The sequence below is a fragment of the Arvicanthis niloticus genome, chromosome 9 (assembly GCF_011762505.2).
Source record: "Arvicanthis niloticus isolate mArvNil1 chromosome 9, mArvNil1.pat.X, whole genome shotgun sequence".
Classification (NCBI taxonomy): Eukaryota; Metazoa; Chordata; class Mammalia; order Rodentia; family Muridae; genus Arvicanthis; species Arvicanthis niloticus.
In genome coordinates, this window is record NC_047666.1 from 25,982,955 (window position 1) to 26,007,242 (window position 24,288).

Sequence of the window (24,288 nt, forward strand, 5' to 3'; positions counted from 1 at the left end):
CATGCAAGCAAAGCATTTGTATACATAAATCTTAAAAAAATAAAAATAAAAAAAAAAAGTGGAGCTGTTGTGGTGGCCCAGGTCTTTAATCCCAGCACTCAGGAAACAAAGACAGGCAAAGCTGGGAGTTGTTCCATGAAAGCCAGACAGCCAGAGGTACAGATAGAGACCCTGTTTCCAAAAAAAGAAAGAAGTGTGAAGCAATTGAGGACATCCACTGTCAACTGTCAGCCTCTGGCTCCTTACTTGAGATTGCACGCTCATATTTACACAGAAGTATTAAGAGTCAGGTGTAGGGGCTGGAGAGATGGCTCAGTGGTTAAGAGCAGTGACTGCTCTTCCAGAGGTCCTGAGTTGAATTCCCAGCAACCACATGGTGGCTCACAACCATCTATAATGGGATCTGATGCCTTCTTGTGGTGTGTCTGAAGACAGCTACAGTGTTCTCATAAAAATAAAAATTAAGTTTTTTTTTGTTTTTTGTTTTTTTTTTTTTAAAGAGTCAAGTGTAGAAGTACATGCCGGAACCCAGGCCAGCCAGGGCTGTGTAGCAAGATTCTGTCTCAAAAAATTAAATTAAAAAAAAAAAATGTTAAAACTATTGAACTTAAGACACTGAGGCCGTAGATGAGTGAGGAAGTGCTTGCTGAGCATGCACAGACCTCCGAATTTGATTCCTCAGCACTGCACAGACTGTGATGCTGCACACCTGTGATCCCAGGAGTTGGAAGTAGATGCTAGAAGATCAGAGGCTCGGAGGCATCACAGGCTGCGTTGGCAGATTGAGACCAGCCTGAGATAATGAGATAGTGTCTCAAAAAAGGTAATGGGGGCGGGGGCGGGGGATGGTAACACATGCCTTTAATCCGAGCACTCAAGCGTTAGAGGCAGAAAGATGAGAAGTTCAGGTCATCCAAGACTACATGAGATCTCAAGGGGCGGTAGTTAAGAGTCAGAGGACCCAGGTTTGGCTCCCAGCACTTACATGGTGCCTCGCAACCATCTATGAAGCCAGTTCTAGGGGATCTGATGTTGTCTACTGACTTCCATAGCCACCAGGGGTGCAGTTGGTGCATAGATATCTGGGAAGGCCAAATAAACACTCATATACAGAAAAATGAATTTTAAGTTTTTCAGTGAAAGCTGGGAAGTAGTGGCTCATACCTGTAATCTCAGCTCTTGAGAGACAGGCAGGTGGATCTCTGTGAGTTCAAGGGAAGCCTGGTCTACAGAATGACTTCCAGGACAGCCAGGGCTACACACAGAAACCCTGTCTCAAAAAAATAAGTTTTTCAATGAAAAATAATAAAATATAAGGCACTGAAAATATTATGTTTTACCATTAGGGAAGGTGAATGGGGCGGCTTCTGTTCTGTCAACCTTGTGCAGTGACATTACTGTTAATTTATTACTTTGTTGTTGAAAGTATAAATGGTAAATTTCCATAGCAGTATCTGACAAATGTTTCTCAAATGTTAAAATTTTAGATGTAGAGCACATGGGGCCTTCACTTGTATGGATGTTCTGGCACTATAGACTGGCTCCAAGGACTTCACATGGACTAAGCATGTCATCAGCTAATGGACTATCCCAGCGCCTACCCTGCCTATTTATAAGTAGAAAGATCTATGTTTGTCATATGACAACTGTCTTCTCTTGTTTTGCTTTTAGGCATCCAAGAGTTCTACCTAGAGGAGCTGGAATCTGACTGGAACCCTGGACAAGAGCTTTGCCAGAGGGAATGGAATGTCTGCAGTGTTACATCAGAGTTCAGCCTTCAGAGGACTTAGGCCAAGTGGCACACCTCACTGCAAATGAGCATGCCTGGTTTTGTGCTGTCTGATCATCACAAACTAATGAAACACATGTTAGGTCTTATGGACACAGGTTCCACTGTTCTCCAGGTGCCCTGGCAGCTGTTACAGGTAGGACTGAGGACTGGGCTGTGCTTCAGGGGACCAGTAGAAGGGAAGTAATTCATCTGTGCTCTGCTTCTTTTTTTCTAAGACAGTTTCTCATATAGCCCAGGTTGGCCTTCAACACCTTGTAGCTGGGAATGACACTGAATTCATGATCCTCTTGCCCTCCCTTCTGGGTGCTGGGGTTACAGGCATGTGCCACCACCTCCAGTTCATGTGCTGAAGCACCACTCTAGTCCCAACAGTTGGGAGCCTAAGGCAGAAGGATCTGTGAGAATTTGAGACTAGCCTGGGCTACTGTCTTAGTTAGGGTTACTATTGCTTTGATAAAATACTTGACCAAAAGCAAGTTGGGGAGAAAAGGGTTTGTTTATTTGACTTACACTTCCAGATCACTATTCATTTTTGAAGGAAGTCAGGACAGAAATTCAAACAGGGCAGGAACCTGAAGCCAGGAGCTGATCCAGAGGTCATAGAGGGGTGCTGCTTACCAGCTTGTTCAGCCTCCTCTCATAGAACTCTGGACTATCAGCCTAGGGATGGCATCACCTATAATGGACTGGGCTCTCCCCCATCAATCACTAATTAAGAAAATACTTTATAGCCATGTCTTAGGGTTTTTATTGCTGTAAAGAGACATCATGACCATGACAGCTCTTACAAAAACATTTAATTGGGGCTGGCTCACAGTTTCAGAGGTTTAGTCCATTATCATCCTGGTGGGAAGTATGGCAGCATGCAGACAGGTGTGGTGCCGGAGGATCTGAGAGTTCTACATCTTGATCTGCAGGCATCCAGGAAAAGACGGACTCAACACTGGATGGAGCTTCAGCACATATATGAGAACTTGAAGCTCACCTCCACAGTGATATACTTCCTCCAAAAAGGCCACATTTCCTAAGGTTCCCTCTTGTCAGATAACTGTAGCTTGTGTCAAAATGACACAAAACTAACCAGGACAGCTACATTTTTACAGTCTAATCTGAGCTACAAACTGAGAACCTATTCTAAAATAAATAGATGACAATTCCTCCCTCATCTTTTCTCTCTCTTTTAATGTTAACTCTGTTTGAATGTGTTCTGCTGATGATAGTCTTATCTCTCTTAGGGGCTGTGAACAATGGAACCCAACTCTCAGAGAACTAAACTCCCAGCTTTCTTATCTGACTTGGGGAAGGCCACATTAAGGGGAATCAGGAAGTGTCCCCGATGTGGCACGTACAATGGAACCCGGGGGCTGAGCTGTAAGAACAAGACATGTGGAACTATATTTCGCTATGGTGCCCGGAAGCAGCCTAGCATTGAAGCTGTCAAAATCATCACAGGTTCTGAACTTCAGGTCTACTCTGTGCGACAAAGAGACCGAGGCCCCGACTACCGATGCTTTGTGGAGCTAGGTGTTTCAGAGACCGCAATCCAGACTGTTGATGGTACAATTATCACTCAGTTGAGCTCTGGCCGGTGTTATGTGCCCTCATGTTTGAAAGCTGCCACCCAAGGCATTGTGGAAAACCAATGTCAACACATCAAGCTAGCAGTGAACTGCCAGGCAGAGGCCACCCCTCTGACCCTGAAGAGTTCAGTCCTGAATGCTATGCAGGCTTCCCCAGAAACCAAACAGACCATCTGGCAGTTGGCCACAGAACCTACAGGGCCCCTGGTGCAGAGAGTCACTAAAAACATTATGGTAGTAAAATGCAAAGCCAGCCAAAAGCACAACTTGGGCTATTTGCACACATCCTTCATGCAGAAAATCAGCTCCAGAAGCTTGCCAGAGCGCCGCTTCTTCTGCTCCTGCCAGACTCTGAAGTCACATAAGTCCAGCGTCCCCAAGGCTGAGGCAGCCCCAAAGTGCATCCATTTCTTTGCTTGCCTCTGTGCCTTTGCCAGTGATGAGACATTGGCTCAGGAATTCTCGGACTTCCTGAATTTAGATGCCAGCGGTATGTGAGGAGATTGACAGTTACTTGGTTGTTCTAAAATGGCAGTGAAGGCGTTCTGTCGATGCATTTGGGAATTGTCCTAATATCCCTTAGATTCAGGTGCTCGGTAGAACAGATGAAAAGGCCTGTCTTTTAGAACAGTGTGTGTGTGAGATGTGTGGAAGTGTGTATGTACTATGGCATACATATACACACCTCAGACAATTCTGTGGTGTCACTTCTCTCTTTGTACCTTTACAAAAACTCCAGGGTTTGAACTCAGGTCCACAGCAAGTGCTTTTACCTGCTGAGCCATCTCACTAGTGTACTTTAAAAAACAATCATAATGTTAGATAGGCGGTGGTGGCACACGCCTTTAATCCCAGCATTCAGGAGGCAGAGACAGGTAGATCTCTGAGTTTGGGTCCATCCTGGTCTACAGAGTGAGTTCCAGGACAGCCAGGGCTACACAGAGAAATCCGGTTTCCTCAAAAAACAAACAAACAAAAAAAACCAAAACAAAACCAAAAAAACCTCTCAAAAATTGAAAGAAAGAAGAAGCATAATGTGTTGGTAACATAACCAGCTGGCCTCAAAATCAGTCCTTTTTTCTCTCCTACATGCTGGAATTACAGGCCAGAGCCACCACTCCTGGCTAGCATTTCTTCTTTAAATTCAGCACATGTTGTGAAAAGTTTGGTTAGATGGCCGAAACTGATCATTAATATAGAGCTGAACATATGTCTTGAGACATAGGATTTAGCAGATGTTAGTGGGGGATTGGGGGGGGGAGTTTCTTTTTGGCACTTGCATATACAGGTACTTGTGTGTGTGCATGCAGAGGCCAGAGGGGTCGTGTCCATTATTCTGTCTTAACTTAAAGTTTCTCACTGAACCAGAAACTCACAACTTACAAGTAGGCCAGCAAGTTCCCAGGGTTCACCCATCTTCATTGCCCAGGCACTGTAGTTGTGCCCCGCTTTTTATATGAGTGCCAGGGAGTTGAACTTAGGTCCTCATCCTTTTGTACCAAATGCACTTACCCACGTCACTGTCTCCTCAGCCCATAGTTTTATTTATTTATTTTTATTTATATGGGTATGCTGTAGTTGTCTTCAAACAACACACTAGAAGAGGGCATCAGATCCCATTACAGATGGTTGTGAGCCACCATGTGGTTGCTGGGAATTGAACTCAGGACCTCTGGAAGAGCAGTCACTGCTCTTAACCACTGAGCCATCTCTCCAGCCCGTTTGATCCTTTTTTTTTTTTTTTTTTTTTTTTTAATGTTACAGACAACCTAAGTTGACCAAAATTACACAGAAAAAAATATTTTATTACAGCTTTTTCTAATCTCCAAAAATTAAGGTACCATGCTCAAAATACCTGTATCTTTTTTGTTGTTGACATTTTTTGACTTAATTTATTTAGTTAGTTGATTTGATGTGTATCTGTGCCTTTGTGTATCTGTGCCTTTGTGTATCTGTGCACCATGTGTGTGCAGAAGCCTTGGCAGAGGTCAGGAAAGGCTTCATATTTGCTGCAAGTGGAGTTATAGATGAATGTGAGCAGTTATGTGGGTGGTGGGAGCCAAACCCACATCCTCTGCAAAAGCGGCCAGTGCCCTTCAGACCTCTGTTGTTGAAATATTTTCATCTGTTTGTTTTTTTAAATGTGTTTTTGTATCTCTCTCTCTCTCTCTCTCTCTCTCTCTCTCTCTCTCTCTCTCTGTGTGTGTGTGTGTGTGTTGATGTGACATGGTGCATGTGTGGAGGTCAGAGACATCCTCAGCTATCAGTCCTTGCCTTACTTTTCTCCTAGACCTAAGGACTGAACCCAGAGATTTGCACTTGCCAGGCAAAAGCTCCACCACTGAGCTAAGACCCCAAACCCTCACCTTCTCTTTCCTTGAGGCAGGGTCTCTCATTTGCTCCATACTCCAAGCTAACAGGATTCTCCTGTTTCTGCCTTCCATCTTACAGTAAGAATGCAGATATTGCAGATGTGCTACCACGGGAGTGACAATGTTTAGCTTTTCACATAGGCCTTTAATTTTTTTTAAATTGTTTAATGTATATGAGTGTTTTGCCTGCATGTACACACGTGCCTGGTATCCCACAGAGGCCAGAAGAATGTATTGGATACTCTTTAATTGGAGTTACAGATAGTTGTGAGCTGCCACATGGGTGCTAGGAATTAAACCCAGGTCCTCTGAAAGAGAAGACAGTGCTCTTAACCACTGAGCTATATCCTTAGCTCCACTGACTGTTTTTCTTAAAATTTGTCTTCATTTTCTGTGTGCAAGTAACTGCCTACATGTATGTATGTGCACCACATGTGTGCCTGCTGCCCATGGAGGCCAGAAGAGAGCATCGGATCCTTTCAAGCTAGAGTTACAGGGTGGTTTTGAACCACCATGTAGGGTTGGGAACCAAACTTGGGTCCTCTGCCAGAACAGCAATTGCTCTTAACTGCCCTGCCATCTCTCCAGCCTCATGTCTGAATTTTTATGTGGGTTTTGGGGGGGAAGTGTGTATCTGTGTGTGGCTATCAGGTAAGTTCCTGAAGGGCCAGAGGCATGAGGTACTTAGAGGAACTCAAGAAGTAGTGATGAGCCACCCAACATGGATACTGGTGACTGAACACACTCAGGTACATGAATGCTGGTACCCAAGGAGGCCAGAGCTGTCAGGTATTCCCTTGAGCTGGAGTTGCAGGCAGTTGTGACCTATGCAAGTGATAGGAACAAAACTTGGGTCCTCTGCAGGAGCAACACATGCTCTTAGCACCCGAGCCATCTCTCCAGACCCCAATTTTTATTTCTTAATGATTGTTAGCTGCCAACAGCTCCCAGCATTTTAGCTTTACATTTCTCTGTATAAGAGTAGGGGTTTGTCTCTGAAAGTCAGCAATAGTGCTGTGTACTTACAGGCAGCTCTTTGTAGGTCTGTCACATTTGCATTGACCCAAATGATGAAAACATTCTACTAACTTGATCACAAAACCATGTTGACGAATAAAATCTTTATATTACTAAAAAGTATTTTTAAACTTAGAATTTATTCTGCACAGGGTAAAAAGAATTTAATATTTAGCTCTCAAGTTTGGATTATCAGTGTATTACAGTTTTGCGTATCAGACTCAAGTAGCATACAAATTAAATACATTTAAACTTTTTTTGCTATGTATTTATATTGTATTAAAAATAAGCTCAGGACTGAACTAAATATTTAATCAGGTTAAATTCTGAATATGTTTCTGTTTCATTTGTCCTGTTTGTAAAAGTGTGCAAGTACATCACCCAGATTAACTCCCTTTGCTGCACTTGCTGTATGTCTGTGGATGGAAAACAAATTCAGTGATTTTTTTAAACAAAGAATACATATTTATTAATACTGTATTTTAATGTTGCATATTATTCAGTTAATTTCCCTGATTGGCACAAATACAAGAATCTACTTGAACCATGTACCAAGCAAACATAAAACATTCCATGAAGAATTCCTCAAGCCAGAAAAAAAAATAGGTGTGTGTGTGTACTGGAGATGGAACCCTTGTATGTCTGTGTGTGTGTGTGTGTGTGTGTGTGTGTACTGGAGATGGAACCCTGTGTGTGTGTGTGTGTGTGTGTGTGTGTGTGTGTGTGTGTGTGTACTGGAGCTGGAACCCTTGTGTGTCTGTGTGTGTGTGTGTGTACTAGAGATGGAACCCTTGTGTGTCTGTCTGTGTGTGTGTGTGTGTGTGTGTGTGTGTGTACTAGAGATGGAACCCTTGTGTGTCTGTGTCTGTGTGTGTATTCTGGAGATGGAACCCATTTGTGTGTGTGTGTGAAGTGGAGATGGAACCTAGAGCCTTATGCATTCTAGGCAAGTCCTCTGCTTCCAAACCACTCCTCCATTCCTAACTAGAGCAACATGTTTGGGGGAGATTTTTCAAGTAACTTATTTTATGTCAAGCAACTGGTCTATCCTTTTTTTTTTCTGGAGTCAGGTTTTTATAGATTACTCTTTCTTTAGTTAGGGTCCATACTTTCTCTTGAATAGTAGTAGTAATTTAGAAACCTTTCTTTTTTTTAAGGTCTTAAAGAGATAGTTGTACCTCAGTTAGGCTGCCACGCAGAATCATCTGTCTCAGCTTGTGAGTCTGCTGCCTCTAAGTCCCGGAAGAGGAAGAAGGATGAAATGTCTGGTGAGACGATTTTACTCATTTCTTTAGTGTGTAAAGATTGTCTTTTGTTTTTCACTGAGTCTGAGGAATCACAAGAAAAGACACTCACCCCCTTTTTAAAAAGATTTATTATTTATTTTATGTGTGTGAACTCACTGTTACTTTCTTCAGACACACCAGAAGAGGGCATTGGAACCCATTACAGATGGTCATGAGCCACCATGTGGTTGCTGGGAATTGAACTCAGGACCTCTGGAAGAACAGTCAGTGTTCTTAACTATTGAGCCACCTCTCCAGTCCCCTGAGAAAAGACTCTTGTTCCTGAATTTTTAATAACTTTTTTTTTTTTTTTAAGTAAGAGGTAGGCCAGGTGATGTACTCCAGAAACAGAGGCAGGTTTGAGGCCAGCCAGGTCTACCTAAAGAGTTCTAAGTCAGTGAGGGCAACATAATGAAACCCTGTATCAAAGGAAGGGAGGGAGGGAGGAAAAGGAAGGGGAAAGGAAGAGAAGGACAGGATAAAAGAAAAGCAAACAGGCAAGCTGGGCAGTGGTGGCACAGGCCCTTAATCCCAGCACTTTGGAGGCAGAGTGAGTTTGAGGCCAACCTGGTATACAGGGTAAGTTCTAGGACAGCGAGGGTTATACAGACAAACCCTGTCTTAAAAATAAAACAATAAAAAACCCATTATGTGTAAGGGACATAGTTCAGTGTTAGAGTAGATGTGTAGCATGTTCAAAATCCCCAGCACCAAACCCATTATTATGGTTAGTGAGGAGCTTTAGGTCCATGGGAAACCCTGTCTCATGGGAGCCAGGTAGAGAGCAGTACACAGAGATACCCAGCATCCTGTTCTAGCTGCCACATTCTCAAAACGTGCTCACCCCACCACCACCTCACACATACACACCAAGCAGAGAGTGAATGAGTATAGCCGTCTATGGCCACAAGTCAACTGGGTTTACCTGAAAGGGGGGCTGGGAATGAAAGGGGACAGAGGGCGAGAAGAGATGAAGCCAAGACAAAGTTCTCTGATCAAGGCTCAAAGCTTTAATGCTCAGCTCTCAATTTAAAGGGGAAGGCCTAACTCACAACCTCTCCTGGTTTCAGCTGGAGATGGGTGGGGTAATTCATAATCCGTTCCAGGTCACGGCCAGAGATGTCTCAAGGCAAGCCCAGGGGCAGTTCTGCTTCTTGTGTTCTGTGTAGCTAAGGTGGGTAACTCCACCTAGATCCTATCACTTGGTCTGTTGTAGTAAACAAGGTCTCTCAGGCCTGCTCAAGGCTGGGGGAAGGGCACAGTTCCCCCTTTTTTAGTTTATAAAAATGAGCAGTGCCAGCAGCTTGATATGGGGTACATGATTTCATCCCATCTGGGGTACAGAGTGGCTGGACGACCGTGCCTGGCTTAGGTTGGCGTCTATATTGCTCCTATATTACCCATCCTTGAGGAAAACATACATAGCATATTGATGTATGTCTCTGTAAAACATACATAGCATATTGATGTCTGTCTCTGCAAAACATACATAGCATATTGATGTATGCCTCTGCCTTAGGTTTTTAGGAGCTCAAGAACACTCTTACCCGTCATTGACTAACTGGCCATCATTGGCACACTCTTTCCCAATTAGACCAAAACCACATTCAGACCAAAGGACCTGTGAGCATACACTCAATGCAATTCTTCATAGCGATGAATAACTGCCATGATATGATGAATAACGGCAGGGCTTGCTGAGGGAGATCCTGTGTGAAGGCAACCTATCTGCTTGAGACACAAGGTTCAAAAGTTAACAGCAACATTATTATCCAAGCAATATAGGAAATAAGGTTGAAAGTGGAAATGTTTTAGTATCTAATCCAACTGCTGGTTGACAGGGATCAGACACAAGGTTTAGCCACTAGGTATATAGTGAGTGGCTTTAAGTGTTGATGGAGGCTACATGCCAGGTTAAATCAGTTGGCTGATAAGGATTTTGAGCCATCTTCATCATCAGAATCATAATTATTAGGCTCAAGATCTATGTCCACTTGATGAACCAATCTTTCAGGCAGCCATCAGGCTCCATTTTCTTTTTCTGAAAAAATATAGACCGAGCCATGACCCCAAATTAAGACAGGGTCAGGACCATTCCAAGTATTAGTTAGGGGTCTCTCCATTAGACCCTGGAAGTGACTGGAAACCAGTGGCGATCTGTTGCAGACTGATTTTTAACATCAGTTTGCAGAAAATTTAAAACAACACAAAAGCAAGATGTGCTTTTGGTGACCTTGGAGGGTACAATTGGAGGGTACAAAAATGAGCTGGCTGTAGTGGTGTGTGCAAGTAAACCCAACAATGGAGGATCAGCCTCCAGAATCCTCCTTAGCTGCACACCAAGGCTGAGGCCATCTTAGGTTACCCTGTGTGAACAACAAATCAAACAAGTAATTATCGTAAATCATTCATAGAGAAGAAAATGGATGAGAGCTCCCCAGAAAGCTTGTTGGTTATCAAGCAGGTAAAAGCTGCAGGTAGATTCCTTCTTTCCACTTCTGTCTTCTGTCCCAGTCGATCATAAACAGCAGAAAAAGTTAAAATTTTGTGTTTAATGGTTAATACTGGTTCATTCTAGAAACTGTAAAGCTATACTGGATATTACCAAAGACTGTTTATGTTTTAGGTACTTTAGAAATTACTATCAAGTCTATTTTTATAATTTTACAGAATTGAAAAATGATTATTTTATGTGCATCTTGCCTGTATGTATGCACCTGCATGTATGTATGTTCATGTATGTTTGAGCACCATGTGTGTTCCTAGGGAGTATAGAGTCCCCCAGAACTGGAGTGACTGGAGGTGTGAGCTACCATGTGGGTGCTGGGAGACTGCCCCTGGCTCCTCTGCAGAGGAGCCAGTGTTCTTAACTGCTAAGCCATTGCACTAGCCCCAGTTTTGCAGACTTCTTTTAAGATTAATTTTTGTCTGGGCTGGAGAAATAGCTCAGTGGCTAAAGACTCTTGCTATCAAGTTTGAAGATCAGAACTAACTCCCACAAATTGTCCTCTGACCTCTATGTGTGCCCTGTGGCACACCCACAATGTTAAACACAAAATAAAAATGTCAGGAGACATGGCCCAGTGGTTAAGAGCACTGGATGCTCTTCCAGAAGACACTGTTGAGTTCAATTTCCTGCACCCATATGACAGCTCACAACTGTCTGTAATGCCAGTTCCAGGGGTCTGGCACCCCCACTTCAACATACATGAAGGCAAAAACAATAATGAACATAGTATAAAAATAAATAAATTTTCAAAAATAAATTAAAATGTAACAACAAAGTTACTTTGTCTTGTATGTAGGTAAGATTACCTTTAACTCCTGATCCTGTCTCTACCTCCCATCTGCTAGGTTACATGCCTGGCTGTAGACGAGAAGTCGTGTGCTTTGTTGTTTAGTCTCTAAGACAGGATCTCCTGCACCCCAGGCCTGGGGCTCACCTTGCAGGGGAGGATGACCTTGAATGTATTCCACCTCCACTTCCTGCTGGCCCATAGGCTTATGCCATTGCTCTCAGTTTATGGGGCATAGGGCTCAGTCCAGGGCTCACTGCATGATGGGCATCTCATTCCTGAGGCATGTCTTAACTGTTGGAACCTATTTGTGATCTAGGTGCACAGGTGAATAGCTCACTGATGCCGCAAGATGCAGTAAACAACAATCTAAGGAAGAGTGGCCTGAAAAAGCCTGTGGTTACAGCATCACTAAAAAGGCAGGGTAAGTTTCCTTTCTTAGAAGGGGCTTCAGGGGTGGAAACCACCCAGGGTAGTCAGAAGGAGTACTCAGAAGAAATGCTGCATGTTGTCTCCTATGATGTGGTACTAACATAAAAAATAGCAGTGAGTGGAATTCCAGCAGCTGAGGTCTCTCCTGGTCCCCTAGGTTCAAATCATGCTCAGAGTTATGCTGGGATCAACAGGTGGTCCAGCAGTTTAGAAAAGGATTTGCTGCCCTGCTGTGAGCTTAGGTCTCAGCTCTGTCTTGGACAGGTTACAACCATCTGTAACTCCAGCTCCAAGGGATTTTAAATGTTTGACCTTGGAAAAACACATACACACAAAAGTAAAACAAATCTAAGACTAAATTGATGACTCAGTGGTTTAGAGTACTTTCTGTTCTTTAAGAGGACCTGGGTTCAATTCCTAGCACCTGCATCAGGCAGCTCACAGCTGTAACTCAGGATATAGACCTGTCTGTTTTGAACTTGTGGTTCAACTCTGCAAATAACTCCATCTCTAGGGAATGCAGTACCTCTCTGGCCTCCAAGAGCACTGAGAAGACACATGGTACATATACATGCTGGCAAAACACCCATACATATAAAATAAGTCAAATGAATCTCTAAATTATTATTTTGTTGGTCTTGTGTCTAAACACTCCTGTTGTTTTGCCTGCAGGTATGTCTGTGCACCGCTTACATTCAGTGCCCTCAAAGGCCAAAAGAGGTTGTCAGATCTCCTGAGACTGGAGTTATAGACAGCTGTGAGCTGCTGTGTGGGTGCTAGGATTTAAATCCAGCTTCTTTTGAAGAACAGCCAGTGCTCCTAACTGCTGAGCCATCACTCCAGCTTCTAAAATAAAATTAAAAAATAATAAACTATGCTTCCTATATGATGGTGTGTTTCTGCAATCCCAGTACTCAGGAAGCAGAGGCAGAGGTATAACCACAGTTGAAAACCACCTGGTCTGCATACTGAGCTCCTGCAGGGAGGGCTACATGCAAGACCTTACTTAAAAGAACCAAGACAAAATAATAACAGTGAGTATAATCACCAAGACACGGGGTCAGCGCTTGTTGGGAGTTAGTAGGACGGTGTCTTGCGATGGAAGTGTTCTATGTCTTGCCTGTGACTGCAAATATGATAAAATGCAGAGTGTGTGCATGAATTGGAAGTATGTGCAAAACGGGTGAAGGTAAACAGGGCCCTTAGGTTGTGTCCACATCATTTTCCCAGGTGAGCATTTATTCTGGACGGCCTAAAACTTTCTTCTGGGAAGTCTTGGCAAATGGTATACAAGCTCTTTGTATTTTCTGAGATCAGCTCTCACTATGTAGGCCACTATGGCTTCAGCTGCCTTAACCTCCTGAGTGAGCATTCAGGGTATAGGTGGCACTGTCACACCCAGGGAAACCTTGTATTTCGTACAACTGTATAAGAATATACACTTACGCCAGGCGGTGGTGGCGCACGCCTTTAATCCCAGCACTTGGGAGGCAGAGGCAGGTGGATTTCTGAGTTCGAGGCCAGCCTGGTCTACAGAGTGAGTTCCAGGACAGCCAGGGCTACACAGAGAAACCCTGTCTCGAAAAAAGAAAAAAAAAAAAAAAAGAATATATACTTACGTCAAAAAGTTGTATATGCTCTTTAAAGAAAAAAAAGTACTAAAAAAGTACTAAATTAGATCTTTTTGTTTGTTTTTGTGATACAAAGAGTTGAAGCTGGGCCTCAAGATGCCAGGCACGCACACTATACTGACTGAGCCCTGCGGACCTGCTCTCTATTCTGGTCCCGTTAACCTCCATCCCTTGTTACTTTTTTCTCAGTAGTTTATTCCAGGACTTTAGAGTTTTGCCACTTCCCTTTTATTTTATGGTAAGTCTTCATTCCTTTTGCATTTCTGAATACAGACGTTGACAGTTAAGTGTGCAGATACTATAGCAACTCATAGTGAATTACCTCCTTTTTTTTTATTTTGTATTTTTTTGTTTTTTCGGGTTTTTTTTTTTGTTGTTGTTGTTGTTGTTGTTGGTTTTTTTTTTTTTTTTTTTTTTCTTTTCTTTTTTTTCGAGACAGGGTTTCTCTGTGTAGTCCTGGCTGTCCTGGAACTCCCTCTGTAGACCAGGCTGGCCTTGAACTCACAGAGATCTGCCTGCCTTAACCTCTTGAGTGGTGGGATTAAAGGCATGGGCCACCACTGCCTGGCTAATACCACCCTGCTTTTAATTACTATTTTTATTTAATGTGAACAGGAGTTTTGCTGGTGTATATGTCTGTATACTATATACATGCCTCATTCCTGCAGAGGCCAGAGGAGCATCTGATCCCCTTGGAACTAGAGTTGTAAGCTGAATAATTGTAAGCTGCTACAGTTCTGAAAATCAAACCCAGATTTTCAGGAACAGCCACTGTTATTAACCTTTGAGCCATCTCTCTACACCCTGGTTTGCTTTGCTTTGTGTTGCCCTTGGCTGGCCTGGACCTTGATATGTAGACCAGAATGGCCTTGATCTCACAGTAGTCCTCTTGCATCTGCCTCCTGACCACTAGAGTTAAAGGTGTCCACCATCACACCTGGCTGCTTAACCTATTTTTCTCAAAACTCCCTAAGTAGCCACAGATAGCCCTGGACTCCTGCTCCTCCTGCCTCTGTTTCCCAAATTCTTTTTTTTTTTTTTTTTTTGGTTTTTCGAAACAGGGTTTCTCTGTGCAGCCCTGGCTGTCCTGGAACTCACTCTGTAGACCAGGCTGGCCTCGAACTCAGAAATCCGCCTGCCTCTGCCTCCCAAGTGCTGCGATTAAAGGCGTGCACCACCACTGCCCAGCTGTTTCCCAAATTCTGACACAGGCATACATCATCAGTCCTGTGTTACAGTCGCTTTTATTACAAGGATGTACCGTCACACCCAGTATGCATGGACTTGTTTTTGTTTTTGTTTTAAGTTTTATGAAGCTGGAGAAATGTCTCAGCAAGTAAGAGCTCTTGACACTCTTGCAGAGGACCCAAGTTTAATTCCCAGAATTCACATTGGGTGGCTTACAAGCACCTGTAGCTCCAGCTTCAGGAGATTCAATGGCCCTGCTGGCCTCAGAGGCCACTGTATGCACATGATATATATATAAAGATATTTGTAGTTATATATAATAGATATATGTACAAATGAATATTAAATATTCATATATATTTACTATATGTAAATGGATATTAAAATACATCTGTTATCACACTGAATATCATAAAATGTATAGTTGTTATATATGTCAATTAAAAAGAAAAAACCCTTAAACCTATTTCATGTAATTTTTTTTCTGTATTTAACTTTTATGTTTTTTTCTGTATAAACTACTTGACTATTTCAAGCTTCAGTTAATTGTTTATTTTGAAAGAAAAGTAAAGTTAATAAAAATTTTGTTTTTTATTTTTTTTTCTTCTTTTAGTCTGTGGTCAGCTGTTAGATGAGGCACAAGTGACTTTGTCCTTCCAAGACTGGCTGGCCAGTGTCACAGAACGCATCCATCAGACCATGCACTATCAGTTTGATGGTAAGTATGCCAGAAGTGGGGGACATCACAGTGGTGTGTGGCAGTTCTACTCTGATTTGCAGGAGCACTGAGCCACAAGAAAATAAATGTCAAGCTGGGGTGGCAGGACTGGAGCTGCAGGCTTGCCCTGAGTCTGCGGCCAGCCCGAGTTACAGACTGAGACCTTGTTCTGTTGTTTTAAAGAAGAGTGAAGTAGAGGTGCAGCTTCATGTGTCCTGCATGCACAAGTCCTGGGCTCTTTCCGCAAAACTAAGGAAAAAAAAAAAAAAAAAGCTGACCAGATGGCTTAGTGGTAAAGGCACTGCTGTGAAACCCGACAGCCTGAGTTTGATCCCCAGGACTCATGGGGTTAAAAGAGAAAACCACTTCCCACACACTGTCCTTTGACCTATACATGTACACTGTGGCCCACGTCCTTTCCTCCCTCATAAATAAATATGTGTAATACAAAAACAGCAAACAAGCAAAGAAAGACTTCAAAGTTGAAAGAACTAAAGAGTCATTATTAAATGATCAATTTAATCATAATTGGATCAAAGGACCAACAAAGTGGAGTTAGAATTAAAAAGAGCAGCAGATTAAACCTGTAAGTCTGCCTGGGTCTCTGTCTTTGTGTTTGTGTCTGGTATGTCGAAGCTTTAGATTTTGAATGAATGCCTCTCCTGGAGCCTCCTGGAGCCCCAGTGAAGTCAGAGCAGAGGTGGACGAGCCTTAGCTCCTGCCCTTGAGCGCATTGTAGGTGGATGGTGTGGCAGTTTATCTTCATTGTCAACTTGACTAGATTTGGATTCAGTCAGAAACATAGCACTGAGTGTTTATGAGGACGATGGCAGAGATTGAACTAAGTAGATGACAGCATCCCATGGGCAGCATGAAACTGTGAACACTTTACCAGCATTGACCTTTCTGCCTCCTGACACTAGTTGTGATGGGACCAGCGCTTCACACTCCTGCTGTCCAGTGCTAGAACCTCTCTGGTTGTTATGCCTTCCCTACTGTGAACCTATACCCTTAAACTGTGAGCCACACAGACCCTTTTTTCTTTAGCTACTTTAATTAGTATTTTGTCTAGCAGAAGTCTTACTACAGGCTTCCTGGTTCTGTCAGGTGATGAAAAGGCTCCATGCTTTTTAGGGCATCTTAATTTTATGACCACCAGAACCAAAGTTCACTCTGGGTTTGGGAGATGTGAACTTGTAGTCTCAATGCTAAAAGGGTGACCACCTGCTGTAGTCTAACTGACAAGCTTCAAGTTTGGATGAGAGAACTTGTCTCACAGATCCAGTTGTGAGTGGGCAGTGAAATGCTTCAACAAGGAAAGACACCTTCCCACCAAACCTAATGATCTGAGTTTAATCCCTGGAACTCATGAACTCATGGTAGACAGACAAAACCACACGCTCCCCTACAACATGTGTGCCACATTCATAGTTCATATTCTCTCTCTCTCTCTCTCTCTCTCTCTCTCTCTCTCTCTCTCTCTCTCAATTAAAACAAATCAGGACTGGAGTGATAGCTTAGCAGTTAAGAGCATTTATTGCTCGTTCAGAGGACCTGGGTTGGGTTCCCAGAATCCACATGGTGGCTCTATATCCCAGTCCCAGGGGACCTAACACCATCTTCTGACTTCTTCATGTACATACTTAGTGCACATACAAACATGCAGGCAAAATACTCATATACATAAAATAATTTTTTAAATGTTTTAACAAGCAAAAAGCCACATAGACAACAAAGACAGAAACACAGTTCTAAGAAAACCTTTAAGTTCACCTCTGGCCTCCACACTTCATTCAAGTACATGTATGCGTCCTGCACACATGAACCCACAACACAGACACTGAGTTTTGACATGGGCATTCTCCAGTTAATAAAAGTAGGCAAAGCCAGCTGGGCGTGATGACCTGCACCTAGGATCTCACAGGAGGATCATTCACGGTCTCACTTACAGCAAGTGAGGGGCCAGCCAAACTACTTAAGACCCTCCCTCAAAAAATACCAGTAACACAGGTGGTGGTGGTACATGTCTCTAATACTAGCACTGGGAAATAGAGGCAGTTGCTTCTCTGTGAGTTCCAGGACAGCCAGGACTACACAGAGAAACCCTGTCTCAAAACACATAAAAAGAAAACAAAAATTAGTAACACTTGGGAGACAGAGGCAATTGAATGTCTATGAGTTCCAGGTTGAGAAAAGCACTTATAGTGACTGTCTCAAAAACAAAACAAAAATGAAAATATCAAAAAAAAAAAAAAGTGAATATAAAGTACAAGTCTTTTCTAATTCTTTCTAATTCCATTTTGGTTTTCTTTGGTTTTGGTTTTTTGAGACAGGGTTTCTCTGTGTAGTCCTGGCTGTCCTGGAACTCACTCTGTAGACCAGGCTGGCCTCGAACTCAGAAATCTGCCTGCCTCTGCCTCCCAAGTGCTGGGATTAAAGGCGTGCGCCACCACGCCCGGCTGTTCTCTTTTCTTTATGTGTATGTTTGTGACTCTGTGTGTGTGTGTGTGTGTGTGTGTGTGTGTGTGTGTGTGTGTGCGTGCGCGCGTGCGTGCGTGCGCGCGCCCTTCCGGCTTCTATTATCTATGTTTGTGACTCTGTGTGACTCTGTGTGACTCTGTGTGTGTGTGTGCGCGCGCGTGCGCGCTTCCGGCTTCTATTATCTATGTGTGTGACTCTGTGTGTGTGTGTGTGTGTGTGTGTGTGTGTGTGTGTGTGTGTGTGCGCGCGTGCACGCTTCCGGCTTCTATTATCTATGTGTGTGACTCTGTGTGACTCTCTGTGTATGTGTGTGTGTGTGTTTGTGTGTGCGCATGCGTGCGCGCTTCCGGCTTCTATTATCTATGTTTGTGACTCTGTGTGACTCTGTGTGTGTGTGTGTGTGTGTGTGTGTGTGTGCGCGCGCGCGCGCGTGTGTGTGCGCGCACTTCCGGCTTCTATTATCTACTGAACTAATATGGCGCACCATATTAGTTCAGTAGATAGTAGAAGCCGGAAGTGGAAGTCTATGTCTGGCTCCCCAGATCTGGAGTTCTCCGTGACTGACATGGGTGCTCGGAGCCAGCTCGAGTTCTCTAAAAGAGCAAAAGTGTTGAGCCATTTCTCCAGCCCTCTTCTTTACTTTCTTGATTTTTGTTTTTGGAAGCTATATTGCCAGAGTGATCACATACTCAGAACCCTGCCTCAGCCTCTAAAAATGCTGATGTTATAGCGTGTCCCACCTTACCTAACAACTCGTTTAATATATATTATTTAACATTTTAGAAAAAAATAGATTTATTTTATTTGAATGGGTATTTTGTGTGCAGGTATGTATGCATCCCTGGTGTCTGCAGAGGTCAGGAGAGGTAGTCAGACCTCATGAAACTAGAGTCATGGATGGTTGTGAGCCACCATGTGGGTGCTAGGAACCAAACCTGGGTCCTCTGCAAGAGCAGCAAGTGCTCTAAACTATTGAACTACATTTTTTTTTTTTCAAGTTAACCAGTTATCTTTTTCTCAGAGCCAAGAATCTTGGTACACCTGTCGTTCTAGCACTCGTGGGACAGAGAAAGGAGGCACCCTAAGGTTTGAGGTCAGCCTGGTCTACATAGTGACTCGAATCCAAACCCTGCCTGTGCTACAGAATAAGACTATGTCTAAAAAATATTCAAAGCTCCGTGCTTCTCCATGGAGCTCTAGATTTTTTCTTCTGCTAGAATTAAGAAAAATTCTGAGCTCAGTTGCCTCCCTACAAAAGTCTGTTGACTTTTTCTTCATCCAAATTACTTTAAGAGATTAGGATTTTTTTTTATATTTTATGTGCCCTGGAGTCATAGTTAAACTGTTGCTGACTGGACTCACAGCAACCTAACCCTGTAATCTTAGCATCCATGGTCCTGGCCATACAGGGGAGAGCAGCCTCCTGCTTTGCTTAGACATGAATACAGCCAGCAAGTGCCTGGGCATAGGGGCCAGGGGTCAGTCAAGTGGATAGGTCAACCAGAGACTCGTTAGCTCTACTGACATGTTCTCATTTCATATAGCCTTCAAGGAGAGAAGTCTACTCCGGGGTGGCTACACAGCTGGGGCTCTGAAAAGTCATCCTTGGTGGAGGACAGGTGTGTTACAAGCTAGGGATGAAGGACCAGGCTGATACAGTCCTTTGGCTTGCGAGGTCCCATCAGTCTTTTTACCTTTGAATAAAGAAACCTTGGGGGAGGGGTAGTATTCCATCTTACTTTGTTAGGAGAGGGGCACATGCATGCCATAGCCAGTGTGTGGCAGTCAGAAGACAACTTGCAGGAATTGGTTCTCCCTTTCTACCATGTGGGTTCCAGTCAGGTTACCAAACTGTGCAGCAGGTGCCCTCACACACTGATCTGTCTCCCCGGCCTGCCCACACCAGATACTTAGGATCACAGCCCCATTCATTCCTTTCCTTTTCCCTGACCTTGAATATCAAGAAAACAACCAAGTTTATTTAAATGACATCCTTCTCTTTTCCGCAGGAAAACCAGAGCCCCTGGTGTTCCACATTCCTCAGTCCTTTTTTGATGCCTTGCAACAGAGAATATCCATAGGAAGTGCAAAAAAGCGGCTCCCCAACTCCACCACAGGTGCGGGGGCTCCCTGGGGAAGAGTAGTAGCAATTGTGACCTAGCAAACCATGTGTGGACTAATCTCTGTGGGACTTTCGGGGTTAGCATGTCTGGGCAAGTTATGGGGACATGAAACTTATAGCTACTAGCTCTTAGAACAGTGACTATCCCTCCAAAGACAGATACTTCTTCCAGTTAGAGTGAATGGAAACATTCAAGATATGTAGACCTGGGAAATGATGAGCAAAGACTGGTTGAAACTTCTGGATGTGGTGGTACACTTTCCACAAAAATATCTGAAGCCCTAGCAGCTAAAACCTAAGGGATATAAAGAGATATGCTATCCATCGGTATGCAGATGGAACTGGATCACACTCTCTCGGCAGAGCCCTGACTGATGGTCAGACATGACTGTTCACTAGCATCTTCGAGGGCATTTGTGTCAAACTGACAGCAGTCCAGAGGGCAGCTTTCCAGAAACTTTGGTCTAGAGGAAACATTTCCAGTAGTACATTAAGAATATAATTCCAGCTGGGCAGTGGTAGTGTATGACTGTAGTCCTAGCACTTGGGAGGCAGAAACAGGTGGATCTCTGTGAGTTAGCGGCTAGCCTGATCTGTAGAGTGAATTTCAGGACAGCCAGGGCTACACAGAGAAATTCTGTCTCAAAAAAACAAACAACAACAAAATATAGTTCCAACATAGCATGGTGGCACATACCTTTCATCACAGCAGACAGGGGGCAGGAACAGGTGGATCTTTTAATTTGAAACCAGCCTGGTGTACAGAGCAAGTTCCAAGACCACCAGGGCTATTTCCTTAGCAAATACTATTAGAAAGAGCCTCACCTGTAAGATTAGAATAAAATATCTTCAGAAATCTCACGGGGAGAGGGGAGAGTGCACACCTTTAATCTGAGCACTGGGGAGACAGAGGCAAGTGAGTTTTTGAGAGTTTGAGTCCTACCTGATGTACAAACTGAGTTCCAGAACAGTCTGGACTGTTACACAGAGAAACTCTGCCTCAAAAAAGCAAAACAAAAACAAAACAACAAAAAAAAAGTTCATGTAGGAAAACAACAGCTAAGAACATTGTGTTAATACCTTTTCCTGGTTGCTGTGACAGAATACCCAAAATGCAGCTCAGGACAGAAAGGTTTGTCAACTCATCGTGGGGAGGAGTTTAGCAGGCGCTGACTGGTCACATGGTAAGCGCAGGAAGCAAGGAGAGATGAATGTTGGCGTTCAGCTTGCCCTCTCCTTTTTGTTCTGTTTAGGACTCTAACCATAAAATGGTACAACCCATATTTAGATATGGTCTTCCTACCTGGTTAATCTATAAATTCCCTGAAAAACATACTCAGAGACTTGTTTCCATGGTGTTTGTAAATCTCATCAAGTTGATAGTATTATCAGTCACAAGACACCCATTGGTAACTTGACACAAAAACACATCACTCTAAACCTTGACATTCATCTCTAGTTCCCATAAGTACATGGCCGTCTCATTATACAAAATGCTTTTGGTTCAACATTGTAAGTTCTCATAGTCTTATCAGTCCCAGGGGTTCTCATCTGAGACTCAAGTCAGTCTTAACTGCGAACTCCTATAAAATGAGAACCTACACTGAATATGCAGTAGCATAGAATAAACATCCCTATTCCAAAATGGAAGAAATGGGACATAGCAAGGAATGATTGTATCTAAGCAAGACTGAAGCTCATCAAGGCAACTCCAAATCCGGTACTGTCATTGGGCATCTGGGGCTCCAAAGGGCCTGGGGAGCCCCACCCGCCAGCTCTGTTGCCTGAGGACATATAACCTCTCTTGAGCCAGCTGCACTGTCTGCAGCTTTCCTCCAGTGTTGGATGGTACTGCTGTCTGTGGCATCCTGAGTTCCCCACTACAGCTTAGGCTTCACCTTCACATAGCAGCCTCGCAGAACACCAGTCATGCCACACTGCCTGACTTCAGTGCTCTCCAGAACCATGGCACAAGAGCTCATGACTCCCGCAGTCTTGCCTCTTTAATACCTGCAGAACCAATATCTTGGACAGTGCAGCTAGCTCAGGATGGACCTGACCTCCTTCAACCACAGTTGCAGTGGCCATTGTGTGCTGACTCTGGGGGAACGTTGCTAGGCAGGTGGTTTTGAGCAGGGAACCCTTTCCTTGCCATCCTCAGTTTAGACTATTCTTTCTAGTGAAGTTTTACTTTCACAAGTTGGAGGCTTTGATGTGTGTGGTCTTGCCCTCAGGACCCTTTCCTGTTGTCCCAGTGCAGACTGCCATGTTTCCTTTTAATAGCTCTAACCTAACCTAAGGGTTACAGCTGCTTTCAATCCTGCATTGTCTCTAACTTTCAGCCTGCTCATGCTCTTTTTGCTTGACAAACTGCACACTTTGGTATCTTCTCTGAGTAAGCAGTAAGCCATAGCCATTGTATACAGGCTGAATGCCACCTGTCTTAAGATGAACATGTAGTCCATTCCTTAATAATCCAGCTTCACCCAGGCTCTTGTGACATGGGCAAAATGTAGCCAGCTTCTTTGCTTGGATATAACATGAGTGTCTGTGTTCCTGAGAGTCCTCATTCCTCTCTGAAGGCACATAAGCCAGACCTCTCTTAGCACATCGGTCCCTGCGTCCCCATCAGAGTGCCCATTGGGCTCTACTTACAGCACTGTAGGCTTTTCCAGTCCACGACCAGACTCTTCGACTTTTCTCCCATAAGCCAGTTCTAAAGGCCCAATGACCAGATAGTCAGGATTATCAGAGCAACAACCTCACTTAATAAAGGCAGTGGTGGCACACGCCTTTAATCCCAGCACTTGGGAGGCAGAGGCAGGTGGATTTCTGAGTTCGAGGCCAGCCTGGTCTACAGAGTGAGTTCCAGGACAGCCAGGGCTACACAGAGAAACCCTGTCTCAAAAAACTAAAAAAAAAAATAATAATAATAATTCTGTGTTAGTTACCTGTTACTGTGATGAAACTCCTGACAGGAAGTACCTTATGGAAGGAAGTGTTTGTTTTGGCTCACTGTTTGGATACAGTCCACATGGGAGAGAGGGTCTGACACCAGGAAACTGAGGCAGCCATCGCGCTCTCTACAGCCAGGAAGCAAAGACAGAGGAATCCTGGAGCTTAGTTTATGTTCTCCTTTTTATTCAGTTTGGGACCCCAGCCCGTGGAGTGATGCGGCCCACAGTTAGGATGGGTCTGCCCCCCTCACAGTGATCTAGGTACCGTCTCATACACCTGCATAGACCTGTGTTGTCTTGTTGACTCTAAGTCCAAACAAGTTGATCATCAAGATTAGCCATTATGCCAGGCATGATGGCAAATATGTCTGATCCAAGCACTCAGGAGGCAGAGAGAGTAGAGCTCTGAGAGTTTGTGGTCAGCCTGATCTACAAAATGAGTTCCAGCTCTGTTGGATACGCCGGGAAACCCCAACTCAAAAGACACCAACAGACAGAAAGATTAACCATCACAATTTTTGAAAAAGAGAGTTTTGGGTTTTGTTTTTTTGTTTTGTTTTGTTTTGTTTTTTTAAGATTTATTTTTATGTATATGAGTACACTGTTGCTGTCTTCAGACACACCAGAAGAGGGCATCAGATCCCATTACAGATGGTTGTAAGCCTCCATGTGCTTGCTGGGAATTGAACTCAGGACCTCTGGAAGAGCAGTCAGTGCTCTTAACCACTGAGCCATCTCTCCAGCCCCAAGATTTTATTTTTAGAGTAACTTTTTAGAAATAAAGATGGAGAGAGAGAGAACCATCAGGTGGCATCAACCAGAAGTGATCACAACTAGAGAGCAAGGGTGTCTCAGGAAGTTGTTATGGGAGCTAACAGTGACTCACTCTGTGAGGCTCAAGTCTAGTTTTTTGGGGTTTTTTTTGTTTGTTTGGTTGGTTGGTTGGGGTTTTTTTGTTGTTGTTTTTTTTGTTGTTGTTGTTGTTGTTTTGGTTTGGTTTGGTTTGGTTTGGTTTTTCAAGACAGGGTTTCTCTATGTAGCCCTGGCTGTCCTGGAACTCAGGCTGGCCTCAAACTCAGAAATCTGCCTGCCTCTGCTTCCCAAGTGCTAGGATTAAAGGCGTGCGCTACCACCACCCAGCTCAAGTCTAGTTTTGAATAGTGCAAGCTGTGAATTCACAATGCTTTGAGACCAGAAGACCTTCACGTTCATAGCTTATCTGTGTAATTTTGAGGCCCTCAAACTGAGGCCTCTCCTACAGTAATGTTAATCCCTCAGGTTTGCTGTGGGCCACTGGTGGGGCTGTTTTAATATCACATACAGATGGTGGGTAGGTATCACTTGTAATTCCTTTAAAGGACTATAATTTGACCCATTGGATCTCATGTTGTAAGAGGTTTTCAGAATGGAATTCTA

General features: G+C 43.7%; 1 protein-coding gene across 10 annotated transcripts in view; it reads left to right on the forward strand.

Annotated features, from left to right (window-relative positions):
- Positions 1 to 24,288, forward strand: part of C9H2orf42 (chromosome 9 C2orf42 homolog) — a 34,890-nt gene that overhangs the window by 3,239 nt on the left and 7,363 nt on the right. For 4 of the 10 annotated variants that reach the window (XM_076940033.1, XM_076940038.1, XM_076940039.1 and 1 more), the window contains 7 exons: positions 1,672 to 1,925; positions 3,028 to 3,862; positions 7,919 to 8,029; positions 11,663 to 11,767; positions 15,208 to 15,312; positions 19,338 to 19,412; positions 19,803 to 19,910. In XM_076940033.1, the coding sequence (XP_076796148.1) occupies positions 3,040 to 3,862; positions 7,919 to 8,029; positions 11,663 to 11,767; positions 15,208 to 15,312; positions 19,338 to 19,412; positions 19,803 to 19,910 (1,327 nt within the window). In that variant the 5' untranslated portion in view covers positions 1,672 to 1,925; positions 3,028 to 3,039. Of the gene's footprint in view, positions 1 to 682; positions 824 to 1,671; positions 1,926 to 2,709; positions 3,863 to 7,918; positions 8,030 to 11,662; positions 11,768 to 15,207; positions 15,313 to 19,337; positions 19,413 to 19,802; positions 19,911 to 24,288 lie in introns of all 10 variants that reach the window. The other 6 variants (XM_076940040.1, XM_034512015.2, XM_076940034.1 and 3 more) reach the window with 5 other exon arrangements.